Source organism: Nestor notabilis, unplaced genomic scaffold (assembly GCF_000696875.1).
Source record: "Nestor notabilis isolate BGI_N333 unplaced genomic scaffold, ASM69687v1 scaffold31523, whole genome shotgun sequence".
Taxonomy (NCBI): Eukaryota; Metazoa; Chordata; class Aves; order Psittaciformes; family Psittacidae; genus Nestor; species Nestor notabilis.
This window is the reverse complement of record NW_009924030.1, coordinates 1-13,500: the sequence shown is the minus strand read 5'-3', so window position 1 is coordinate 13,500 and position 13,500 is coordinate 1. Positions and strand designations below refer to the sequence as shown.

Below are 13,500 nucleotides of genomic sequence, written 5' to 3'. Positions count from 1 at the left end.
TTATCCAGTCTTGAACAATTATTTTCTTCTATTTCAATATTGAAAAGAGCTCTATTGTATTGTTTTAATATTTGTATTTACTACTACCTTCATTGCTTACAAGAAATTTGAATTATAAAAAATGGTAAAATTTATGATTAATCTGTTCACTGTGCATCTTTGGTTTCACCATAGCTTCAACAAATACTAGACTCAGTTATTAAATTAGGAGTTATAATTAGATCAGCATAATTTCCTTGGGAACAGAAATCTAGAATTTGTAAGGATGTTGCTATTTATTTTGCTGAATAAATCAATTCAGAAATTCCTTTGTGAGAATGCTTTTTTGAAAGTTATTGAGTCTACTAGCCAAAAAAACCTGTTAGCAGTAAAGATACTTTAACACAGACAAGCTGACAATAACTTTGATATTGACATTTCAGACCTATTGACAATAAAGATGTTGATATAAAGACATATCCTGAATGTAGAAAAATTTGCATTAATTTCACTTTCCAGAACTGAAATTTTGTGATTGTTCATTTCTGTTAACTGAGAAGTAATTTTGAAATTTGGATTTATTTTTTTTTCCATGTAGTTCTCACAGTTTATTGGTGCTTTTCAGCACATACCTTTCACTACAACTTACGTGTATGTAAGATCCCTGCTTCTTCAATATCAAAACCCCAAATAATTTAATGTATTTCAGACTGGGATAGGGACAAGTGCTGTGATTCAAATGGAGAACTACCTAAAAATTCCCCCCAGTTTTGTAACCCAGTTTAATGTCTGGGTTTTACTGAGAATAGATATGGAGCCAAATTTCTCCTCAAACTATTTTGAACACCAGAGTTTGATGTCTCTGTATAAACTCAAAATGTATCTCGTGTACAGGTCCACCCACAGCAGCTTACCCTTTCTCCAGGTGTTCCAGGTACACCATTCTGGCCAGGTTCACCATTTGCACCTCTTTTGCCTTCTTCACCAGGAGGTCCAGGAGCACCTGGGGTTCCATTTTCACCCTGGCAATAACAAACAAGGCAGCCTACCAGTGAAGTGAGAAGTCTCAACACACACCCTGGACTTGGGTTTACTGTGGGGAAGGATTCAAGGTTCAGACTTCCTTGGAATAAGTCTCTGAATGCATTTTAAGACTACTTACACGCTCGCCTTTTGGGCCTGGATCTCCTTTTGCACCATTCTTACCAGGTTCTCCCTAGACAGGAAAAAATCCCATTCAAATTATGAGTTGCAGCAGGGTATTATTCTAGAGCTACTAGATGTAGTAAAATACTAAGAACTAGACATACTATCTTTCAAATTATGGACTCATTTTTATTATTTTACATTTTGCAAGGAATTAGTATGCATTGCTTGAACCTGGATGTGGGATGCATGGGTCTCCTTAAAAATGCAATAAAGAAAAGAAGTAACATGATCTTAAACATCACTGAGTAAAATGGTTGATTGTTTCTGAACTATTTTGGATGTCACTGAGATGCTCGAAGTCCCTGAGTATTTTCTCTGACAATGAAGTACATGCAGTGTAAGGCTGTCAGGAGAGAACCTGCTGGGGCAAGTGACAGTGTAAGAGTAGGTACAATTCTCTAGGTATAGTGGACTGCGGACTCAGCGAATGTGAATCTAAACAGGTGAAACTGGGATTTTAAAACAACAGATTTTGTCTAAAGTGTCTGGTTTAGACAAGCTATTTTTTTGTTTGTTTCTGAATTGATAGATAATTTAGGAAAGCAAATAAATATTATCATTTATGTATAATTTTTATAGTAATATATACATGTGTGAAAGATAAATATATATTTATAAAAATAATTGCCTACTGTTATTATAAAATAATTATTAGACCATCTCAAGTGAATGGGACAAATTCAGTATTTGGGTTTTTGGTTTTTTATGGTATCAGAACTACTTCCACCATATTTGTTTGTACAACCAGTGTGATGAATATTAGTAACTCACCGGAGTGCCTTTTGCTCCAGGGTTTCCACTTGTACCTGGGGGACCAGGAAGACCACGACCCCCTGGCAGACCAGGAGCACCAGGAATACCAGAAGGTCCCTGCAGAGAATGAACAGCAGGTGGGAATGGGATTTTTGGACTCTGGCCAGTCCAAAGATGGTGATATGAAGAGTACCCACCATTTCACCCTTGTTGCCAGGGCTTCCAGCTCTTCCAGGAGGGCCCTGAGAAAAACAAATGTATAAATAACCAATGCTGGTAACCTAGAACTAAACCAAAGGACGTGTAGTGCTTTCTGAAGTGCAGGTGGCACATCACTTCTCAGTTCTCATGTACCTGAGGCCCCGGTGGCCCAGCATGACCCTGAGGACCAGGTTCTCCTCTCTCTCCAGGACTACCACTAGAACCAGCAGGACCAGGAGGACCAGCTTCACCCTATGGAAAAACAGTAAAAGGAGAAAATGAATGCATTTTAGCCTTGTCTCCAGGGCAATCAGTATTAGCTTCGTGGTTTCTTCCTCTACTGTGGTATCTTCATGACCTGGCAAAAAGACTACCACCATTGTCACCTGAGTGCAAGAGCCAAATCAGCACTGTGCTGAGGTACAAAGTACCCATTGCACTCCAGCCAGCACATACTGCACAGCTCCTCTGGTTGTGGGAAGTTCAATTGAGGCCCTCCCATAATGCAACATAAAGCATTGGGTCTACCACCTAATGGTATTTTAGGGTGGGTATTCATGGAGATGATGAGGATAGGGTTTGTTTCTTGTGATGCATATGAAAACACATCAGTTCTAGGCTTGCAACCAGTGTAATAGCAGCTAGAAAATGGAGGACTTAGAAAATAAAGATGTATAATGGCATGAGCTGGCTAACTAGAGAAAGGACCAAATACTATATTAGTATGCATTGTTAGTGGAATACCTTAAAACCTGGAGAGCCTGGAAATCCTGCAGTTCCAGGGGGACCTGGGGGGCCCTTAAAAGTGAAAGAAATATTATTTATGCAAAAGGCAGAAGCCATATGGAATTAATCTTAAGTTAAAAAAAAATGTCTGATTATGAGATTTTTCTCTGAGTAAGGAAACACCTGGGAAAATATAATTCATGCTGTAGAAGATGAAGTTTGGCTAGTCCTAAAATATCACACTTACATCTTACTTACCCTGACTTTTACATGTTCAGCTATATTTCTGTGTGCAAATTCAAAACAACCTATGAAAACTATCATTAAAGAGATTAAGTTATAAAAAAATTTCAAAATTTGTTCTAATTATAAAAAAGGTAAAGGAGGGAAAAAAAGCCAATATAGCTGTAACATATACAAGTGAACATGCTCAGGTTTCTAGGCAGGTGGGAAAGAAAAATTTTTGCCCAACTTAGCTAACTAATATATTTGATAAAACAATTTGATCAGCATAGAGAACAGCAGTTCTATTAATCTATATGTACTCTGACAATAATCTGGTTTTGGATTTATGCAATTTCTGATTTACAGTGTTAAAGCTCTCCTATTGCACTGCATGTTTCAAATATCCCAACCAATACAGTTATGAAATGTAATTAATCAAAGTGCTCATGCTTAAACCGCTGCACCCCCAGTCTTGGGTTTGCTGGCATTCTAGAACATCAGCTAGAAGTAACAAGACTTGAGCAACACATATAATTAAAATCACACATTTGTAAGTCATCTTACAGGTGGGCCTGCTGCTCCTGGAGATCCGTCTTTGCCATGGGCACCCTATAGAAAGAAGAGAGGTGTTGGGTGCAGAGAACTACCCAGGATACAGAATGTATGATTTTCATGTATGATTTTACAGACACTATGTAGTTTTCTAATCCGTTCCATTACAACTGTTTTAAATAAAACTATGACATCAGGAATTCTCAACATATTGAAACAAAATACGTGCTGCTTCTGAGTAAGATCAACAGCTGCAATTACTTACAGGGCCACCAGGATTCCCAGGTCTTCCTCTTTCACCAGCTGGACCTCTTGGTCCCTAGAAAACATAGAGAGTCAGTTAGATGGCTTCCAAAATAATATGGTGGAGCAAAGAGACACTGCTCTTATTTGCATATCTCAGTGTTGTTCAATGCATGCAGTGGGGTAATTAAAGTTAAAAGAATGATGAGTAACTCCGTTATCCAGGAAGTGCCAGTAGCACTTCCATTTAAATACTACAGGATGCACATATTTACCGGTTGGCCCGGTGCTCCATTTACTCCAGGAAGACCAGTTTCACCCTGTTATGGGAAGAAAACAGTGATGGCAGAATGAATTTTGGCGAGAACATTTTTTTGTTTATTCAAGAGGAAGAGACATAAAAATAAGACAGATTCTTTCTGCATGGTGCTGAGTGTCCTCAGCATGAACTGAGGTCTGTGAGGCCTGAGAAGTTCTAAACAAGTGCCAGAACAAAATATTTAAACAGAAAAAAAAAAGCAGGAAGTCCTGGTCCTTCAATATTATGCAATAAAGTCAGCTGGTCCAGGCATGTCCTTTCATTTTGGCATCTCATCTTTAACACAGCTAGGAAATGAGGACACAATGTAGTTCAGAAAATCTAACTCTTTTGGAATGATTCTCATTCTTTTCACAGAGATATTAAATGGCTTTCTTTAATATTTGATGGATTTTATGATTGTGTAATATGCAAAGCATAGCTACATAACAAATGGTAGAGGGTATTTCTCTACCTATTACAAAGATGACACTGTATTTTTTTACCTTTGGACCAGGAGCACCGCTGTCACCCTTGGCACCATCTTTTCCATCAAAACCCTGTGGGAAAGATAAACTGTGAATATTTATATATATATAACTGTGAATATATATATATGTGAATAGTATTTGTCTTGCATTCTGGAAAACTTAATTCCTCTCAGCAAAATATTAAGCTTCAAGACAAAGCCATATAAAGGGGCATATTTTTAATGATGAGTGCTACCCGCTATTGGAACACTTTTTGAAAAGACAATTCTGAATCCTCCCTCTCTCCATGGTCATTAATTAAGAGTGAGTGTTTTTCTGGAAAGCATGCTTCAGCCCAGCATTTGGGATGAAGCTTTACAATTGAGGTAACCAGATAAAATGTAAGGTCTTTGTTACGGAATGTCAGATTGCATTGTCCAGAAATTGGCCTTTAATTCTATGATTCAGTCACTTTAGCTGATGACTGAAAGAGCACAACAGTGCAACACCATAAGGTCAGCTATACTCAATATACTCAGTACTTACTCGTTGACCTTTCATCCCAGGCATTCCAGGCATTCCAGGGTGTCCCTTGTGACCCTAAAGACACAAATATACATTAATAAATCACATACTTACTGTATTAAGGGCACAAGCAAATGTTCATTGTGTGTTATGTTCACATGGCTAACTTAAAGTGGGAGAACAAAACGTTGATTAGAAGACCACTGTTACTGGGGGCTTTTCCATACCGGTAATCCAGGGATTCCACGGTCTCCATTTCTGCCTGGCCTTCCTGGTTCTCCCTGTTGAAAGAAAGTAATTTTTTTTTACTGTTTCAGCTACTGGCAAAGATCCCGTCCTAGCAGGTCAAGGTGAGGTGGAATAAAGAGGTGAAGCTCGCACCAAAGATAGTGGGGAAAATTATAGCAGGGTGATGGTTCACTATACGGCTGCCTTCTGAAAAACAGTTGCCAGTATTTATAAACTCAATTTTTAACAAGATTTTGGTTAACATCTAATTTATTTCAAGCCATCTTTTAGAACAGATGATCATAGAAAACTTATTTTTCATGGTGACTTTCATACACTCAAAGTGCATGAAAACTTTAGCTGCTTGTCTCGCTTGTACTATGCCTATTCTTCAGGACTGCTAGCTGTGACACAGAAGATAGTTTTAACAGCTTTAACTCTCAAAGCAGGATCTGAAGGAATCAGACAACTACCACTACTGTCTGATTTTCTTCATAACTGCTTATTTATTTTGAACCAGATCAAAATAACATTTAATGCCTAAGTTTTCCTTTTCTTTCTTTCTTTCTTTTGTTTTAATTGTGTAAATCAAGTTCCCCACTGAAACTGAAACTTTTTTGGAATGGGCATTTACACCTAATGTAAGCTAAATCTACATTTTTACAGTTATGTTGTCAAATTGAGAAATAGGGAGATGTCAAAAATTCTTAAATGCAATAGTATCAATGTGCTCTGCTGTCTTACCATTTAATGAACTTTCTTTCTTCCTTCCCATTTATTAATCTTTGGATGAATAATAGTGAACTTACATCTTTTCCTGGTGGACCAACTGGGCCTATCATTCCAACAGGGCCTGGAGGTCCCTGTAGAAAAATAATTAATATTAACTATAATAACAAAAAATACTGTCTCCTTCAAATGAAAAATGCACTAGGTGTTACAAAACACTTGTATGTTTGATATACATGGTAGTAAACAGACAGTATTATCTGTAAAATTTCAATCTACTCCAATGATGATCCTCCTTGTAGGATCATGCCTTTAACATATACAGTCATAGATAATGCATACGTACAGGAGGGCCGGGTTGTCCTGGTTCTCCAGGGGAGCCTTGGTATCCAGCAGAGCCCTTTAATACAGCAGAAAATGGTTAAGATGTGAACAATTACATACACCATTCCATGGTGCTTCTATATTTTGTAATAATCTCATAATTGTAAGGAAAACAGTAGTCAGAAATGTGAACAAATGAGCAGAACCAAACAGAATATGCCTCCATGAAAAAAGAATTGAAAATTCAACTCTAAAAAGAGCTGTACGTCAAAAACCACAGACCCTTTGTGTGCCCGCTGAATGTATGTTAGGGTTCCCACTTTCCTTTAGCTATTAAATTTTTAGATAAATAAACATTCGGGAATATTAACAGAGGCAGTGACATGTCTCAAGACAATCTTAGCTGACACCCCACAGAAAAACTATGGAGAACACATGGACTTTATCAAGCACAGCATATAGCCCTCCAGCCATTGAGTCTTGGTGGTGCATATATGGCACAGCCCAATTAAAAGAAGATAATGTTTATTCATGGCTGAACCCAGGAAAATTCATAAAATTCTTCAGCATAGTATCTAAATTTATCAGTTGAAAATCTCCTAATATGTATGACAAAGAGAAGGAGAAGCTCAATTAAAAATAATATGAGATGATTATGGAAAGGTTGATTTTACTTACAGGGGGACCTGCATGACCAGGTGGGCCAGGGGGGCCACTGGGGCCAGGGGGTCCTGGAAAGCCACTCTGTAGTGTAGATTAAAAAGTAGTCATTACATGAATGTAATCTAGCTGTAAAGATTAATGTAGTTGCAATAGTTGCCAATAACTGTGAAATAAATTTTCACACGTTAGTACAGAGAAAAAAATCCATGGTGACATGCACTTGGTGCAGTAAAAAAGAAGCAGCAGGATATATATACATTGCTAAATACATTGTCTAGTACTTACAGTCGCTTCAGAAAATAGATCACCAGGTTTCTCTTTGCAAACTTATTCCACAAGATATTTTCCAGGCTGTATTTTTTTCTTAAGTCCCTATTCCCCTTCTCTAGACACCCAGAAGGATGCCCACAGCTCAGCTTTTAAGCTACCTACAGTGGAAAAATAGATAACTGAACTCTTAATTTGTTAGACAGTCGATGAGCTTCAGCTTCTCTGTCATGTAACTGAGCTTTATTAGCGTAATCCTACATCTTCAGTGTTGGAGCCAAAGTGTACTAATATACTTGCTTGTGAGTCTATCGATTCCAGATTTTGCTTTCTAAAACTATTTTTGAAATCTGTCACCTGCATTCAGGAGCTATATTACATATATATAAACAAACCATTAGAAGACCTTATACTATACGATAAACTCTGTTTATGACCCTAGACTTGTTAGGACTTAGAAGTATATTGAATTAAGGTCATATTTTTGTAATTGTCAATAAGACATTTTCACCGATGAAATCTCTTCCGAAATTTAAAAGTACTAAGCCATAAGAAATAAATGATTTATGGACTAACCAAAGGACTTGGGAGGATGAAACCTCGATAGTTTACATGGTTTAATTAAAATCAGTAATACTGTTCCTTATTTTAACTGGTAGAAAGGGAGTAAAATATTAAGGAAATTCTCAATTTGGGAAGAGTGCTAATATTTTTAATTCGTGTAGCAACAACCATGAAAGCATTTGCTACTACAAAACAGAAAACATTTGAAAATCAGCACAGTTGTTTACTGCAGCTATATGTGGTTCTTTAAAAAAAGTTTTGTTAAACTGCTCATGGATTTGACACAGCCAAAACAACAGAAGTATACAAATTACATGAGAATCAATGTGTGCTGCAGTACTGGTAGTATATTCCATGGCTTAATATTGCACATAATGTGTTTCATGGGATATTTTCAGATTCTGCCAGAATAGGTCATGTATTACACGTTATGTGAACCTAATTTTCATAATACAAGATTAATAGTATTGCTGTGCTACACTGGTATACCTAGTATAGAATACTACTATACTACAAATATACTATGTTAATATCAGTTCACAGTTAGTCTTTTGTCAAAAAAAAGAGAATTATTGTAACGTTTGTTATTTTCTAGAACAAGAAGTACACCAAGTGGCACAGCAGTTAGTGTCTGGGTAAACCAGGTTGCCTTCAATGTGTGAATACAATGAGCAGTCCCTTGCTGTTAATTGTTAAAAGTTGAACTGAAGATGAATTGGTACCATCAACTCACCAATTGTGATCAACTGATTAGACATACAGCTATAAACAAATAAGACATTAGTTTTTTCAAGGTGCACAGTGAGGAGATAGACTAATACATATGACATTTGCTTGCTGCAGCATCTCCAGACTGTAAAGAAATGTGCATATTTTAGTTAGAATATGTTCACTGGTGGAAAAAGGAAGACATGTGGAGGTTATACAAGCAAGTAATGAGAAACTGTGACGTAAAGTACAAATCAGTCTATAAGCAGTGGAAAGCCACCAGGAAGACAGTAATGGAGACATGTGTGACCAAGGAAATACCAGGCATGGTAACCACCCATGGAGAAATGTTGGTGCTATAGCTGAGATTTTTAATTTTATTATTACTCTTCCAAATTATTTTAGTTTGAGTATTTATTCAAACTGCTTAAGCTGAAAATTGATAAATTAAATTTATAAATTAATAAAGAAATTAGCCTATGCGCTGTTAATGAAAACCAATATTTAGTTCTAGTGATTTTAGTCACATCTGCCTGTAACTGTTCTGTTATTTACTTTGCAGTCATGTATCACATGCTCCAATATAAAACACTGTATGAGCTGAAAGTGTACAGACAATCTGGCTGAAGACATTCTAGGGTTCTTTATTAAACCCAAATCCAGGGGAGAGAGCACAAAAAATCACTAAGAACCTCCACGAAAAAATGCCAAAATAAAGAGGAGTAGGCATAATTGTTAACTGAAAGATATCTTGGTTATCTTCCTGGTTCAGCACATCCCATGTTAAGACACCAAGTAGTAAAATGTAGATAATAAATAAGCTGTGGGCAAAAACTGTGAGGAGCTGAATATTAATAAATGAATAAACAAATACAAAAATGGATGGTTGAAGAAGACCAGCACACGGATGATCATATTAGCAAATGAACAAAGTAGAAATAAAGAGATTAAAATAAAGGTGAGAAAATAAAGAACTCTATTTCAGGATAAACAGCTGTCATTACTAGTAAAATTTATTTCATAAGGTGACCTGATGGAACCCTGAGAAATAACACTTTTTCTTGGAACTGCCTTGATCTTTTACAACACAATACCCAAACCTAGTTATGCAGCACTGGACTGAAAATGATTATGCTTAATGAAGCAGCAGCCAATTTCAAATAGTAGCAATTCACCACATCCTCTATAGAGCAGACCACCTAAATCAAGAACACTCCATGTAATTGGTGATGAATATCTAAATCCCAGTGCCTAAAAGGAAAATCATAAGGTACAACACTCAAATGTATTTTATACAGGAAGCATAGCTCATGCATAACTCTTTCAGTAAGTCCATGCTTTATCTCAGTAAGAAAAACCTGTGAAAAGGCTGGGCTAGGCCTAGCAGGCAGATACAGCATCCTTAGTGCACAGTCTGAATAGCTGTGGGTAAAAAAATGGTAATTGTAAAAAGTTAAAAGCTTTTGACTGCTTCTGGCATGAAAAGAAGATTATAAGAGAGGTTTACTCACTTGTTATCAGGCAAACTTGAGTTGTGGGAAAGTAAACAAGTATGGAGTATCATACTGAGTAAAGAGAGAAAGCTGCTGAATGGGTAAAGGAAGATTAGGGACAGTGGAAGAGATTAAGAAGTGGTGGGAGGGAAGCAATTTATAGAATACCAAAGCAGATAAACAAGGAATATATGCAAGGGAGAAAGGAATAAATATTTAGGTAGCATGAGAAAGTGAAACAGAGAGAGAGAAGAAGAAAAAGATGGTAAAGAAAGGAAGAAAGAAATAGAAAAGGTAAAAAATCCAGATGATCTATAGTTACTTAATACAATGATATTGCCAAGCATACCACTACTTTGCATTGCATTCCACTTACAGGCAACAATTAAATTAAAACTTATCTTGTTAAATTAAACACAGGATACATACATCCAAGGCATAATCTACAAGCAGAAAATCTGTTCTTTAAAAAAAAAAAATAGAAAAAAAGCTGTATCATCTTACAATGGGCTGTGGGTAGCCGATACCAGCTGAACCGGCCTTCACATCATAGGAGTCATACTGTGGAGAGAAACTCTGTAAAAGAAACAGAGAAAAACAGAAAGAAAAAAAAAAGAAAAAGGAAAAAAGTTGATTGTTATGAATCAAGTATGCCTTTTCTTACACTGGTGTGACAAACATATGGAAATAATTATCTATTGAGCAGTACTTGTTTGACATACAGTTGCCAAACCATCCATAGGAAAAGCCCAGCCAATAGCTTTCTTTTGAGATCACTGTGATGTTAGCTCCCTATGTTGTCTGCATCCCGTTTTCATCTTGGCAGCTGGGCCTCAGCTGAACCAAAAAATTAACATCCTTTCTCCTCTTATTCTTGTTTCACTGCTTTTAATTAAGCTTTTCCCCCTATTTTCTTTATCAGCCTCTTTTCTGATGAAGCATGCAACAGTTTATTATTGTTTTCCTAATTTCTTTCACTTGTAACTGATGAATATCTCATTTCAGAGTACTTCGTAGCAAAAAAGTTTCTTACCTATGTGTAAGTCTATCCACTGAATTACAAATAATTTATTTTACTTCATGTGTGGGAACTTACGCATCTCAGAAAACCGAGTTTTATGCTTTTTTCCTAATGCCATTTCCCATCTTTCCCTTTCTCCCTTCACTATGTCACTCCAAATAATTCAAATACAATCATCACTTTTGATCCTAATCAGCCAAGCCTCAATGCTTTGGACAATTTTTCTTGAAACACTCTAAGGCATGGAGTGAAAATGAGTTCTGTGGTTCTGAGAGCAGATAGCACCTTTCACACATCCATTTACATAAAATACTGCTTAGAAAAGGAAAACTCTAAATTCTACAGTTAGTTTTTCAAGGAATTCCCATGTAAGCCTCTTAATCAGCATATGCTGATTTTGTTATGCACATACTAGCAAACTCAGTTGAATAATATGGCATTAATGCAGTTTATGTGTTAGTGGCATGTAATTGGTTGAGCAGGAAAGGTTGAATACATGCAGTGTTCTGCCTGATAACCCAAACCACTGTGGCCCTAGCGCCACTGCTGACCAGGTACAAGAAGACTCCGGTGTTACTGGAGCACCCTCTCATCAGGATTCAGCCGCACATCTTTGATGCAGCATTGGAGTAGGGGACTAATTCAGCCTATCACCCTTACCTGTGATACCCAAAGCAACCTAAAACCAGTAGCTCTCTTGGTATATTATTGTGACATCTATTGATACTGGTTAACTGATCCCATGGGTACGTCTTCCAGAAGCTTAGTCCTTCGGATGGAAACCCTTACAGAATTAAATAAACCAAGACATCTTTCCTCAGTTTTTGGCTTACCTGGGAGTGGGAAGCATACATGGAAGCTATAAACAGTGGCCTATGTTCAAAAGCAGCAATTGTTTTAACATATGATTTTTTAGCAGTTTTGTCCTAAAGCAATCTCATGTTGTAAAGGTAGGTTTGCTCCATCGCATGGGAGACAAAAAAAGTGCTAGCTGTGGCTCAGCTCCCTTAACAAATCCAACTGCACAGAACTTTTAGTTAAAATTAGCTCTCTTGCTTAGTCTGTCCCACTCTTCAGAAGAGAATTCAAGATTCAGTGGGTTAGAATTAAAGAGGGAGCATGACAAACAGCACCTACAAGGCACTTCCCTGCAAGCAGAGGACCTGTGTTTCTGTTTAGTCTCCTAGGAATGTTTCTTTATTAAACATGCTTTGGATAAACCATAGGAAAGTAAGAGAGTTCCCGAACTATTAAGCTTGAGGGGAGATCCTCCATCCTGTGCATTTTCTTTATTGTCAGGTTATTTCTGAACTAGGTAAGTCCTTCCTTAGATCCGTCTCCAAAAGGTTTAAAAAGTAAGATAAGGCAGAGATTTAATTGCACTCCAGAAAAATTTTGTGGGCAAAACCCAAACCCAACAAAACACCACCTACCACTCAGCTGTGTTTTTCAAAGGCACAAATAAGAGACAGACGCCACTGAAAGGAGAATATGCGTGAAGGTGGAAGGAATAGGTACCTACAGTATTGCTTTGTATGCTTATGAACAACAAGGTAGAAGCTGAACGTAATGATGACTTACGCCTCCGTTTATACTGGGACATGACTGGCAGATCCCGGGGGGGCCAGGAGCTCCGGGACTCCCTGGCGCTCCTGGTGGGCCAGGGGCACCGTTTCTGCCTGGAGCTCCAGGAGAACCCTGCAAAGACACAGAGCAGATACAGACATTGGCACTTGCCTCCAACTGCAAGGACATCACAGAACAAATCCTTCCATTCGTAACTAAGCCTGTGTGATTGTGGTGAGAAACTTTCCCTATTAAATATAACTAAGTTAGTCCAAATTACTTTGGTCTAAACTCTCTCTCTCCTTTTCCAGTTTAAGTTTTTGAGAGTTTTGTTGAAGCTAAAGGCCTACTTCAAAATAACTTTATGGTGCAGTCCTGCAGACAGTTCAGACATCAGTGAAAGGTGGATATTTCAGCAGCTTGAATGGGAGATATAGAACTATAGGAATTTGCTCTTGATTTTGTCAGTTTCCTTGGAAAAGACTACACTTACAGGGTCTCCTTTGGGGCCTCGGCTGATTACTCCAGGAGTCTGGAAAGAAAGGAAAAGGAATTAAAATAAGAAAGAAAACAAACCTGAAACCAAACCCTGAATATATATACATATATAAAAGATATATATACACACACGCACACATACATATATACATATATAAAAGAGGAAAACACACATAAACATTGGAACATAGTTTTATCAAATTAATTCCATTTATTCTTTTACAGTATATTAAAAACTTTTAATATAATAGATTAATA

The 13,500-nt window shown here is 37.2% G+C and overlaps 1 protein-coding gene across 1 annotated transcript in view; it reads right to left on the bottom strand.

The window, feature by feature from the left end:
- The window catches only part of COL3A1 (collagen, type III, alpha 1), a gene marked incomplete at its 5' end in the record, with an annotated part of 31,431 nt that extends 18,155 nt beyond the window's left edge, over positions 1-13,276 (bottom strand). Inside the window, 18 exons of the mRNA XM_010012431.1 lie at positions 894-1,001; positions 1,142-1,195; positions 1,960-2,058; positions 2,139-2,183; positions 2,296-2,394; positions 2,887-2,940; positions 3,658-3,702; positions 3,911-3,964; positions 4,164-4,208; positions 4,693-4,746; positions 5,203-5,256; positions 5,409-5,462; positions 6,219-6,272; positions 6,485-6,538; positions 7,141-7,206; positions 10,662-10,733; positions 12,760-12,876; positions 13,238-13,276. Of these exons, the coding sequence (XP_010010733.1) occupies positions 894-1,001; positions 1,142-1,195; positions 1,960-2,058; positions 2,139-2,183; positions 2,296-2,394; positions 2,887-2,940; positions 3,658-3,702; positions 3,911-3,964; positions 4,164-4,208; positions 4,693-4,746; positions 5,203-5,256; positions 5,409-5,462; positions 6,219-6,272; positions 6,485-6,538; positions 7,141-7,206; positions 10,662-10,733; positions 12,760-12,876; positions 13,238-13,276 (1,167 nt within the window). The remainder of the gene's footprint in view (positions 1-893; positions 1,002-1,141; positions 1,196-1,959; positions 2,059-2,138; positions 2,184-2,295; positions 2,395-2,886; positions 2,941-3,657; positions 3,703-3,910; positions 3,965-4,163; positions 4,209-4,692; positions 4,747-5,202; positions 5,257-5,408; positions 5,463-6,218; positions 6,273-6,484; positions 6,539-7,140; positions 7,207-10,661; positions 10,734-12,759; positions 12,877-13,237) is intronic.
- Positions 13,277-13,500: the final 224 nt, after the last annotated feature.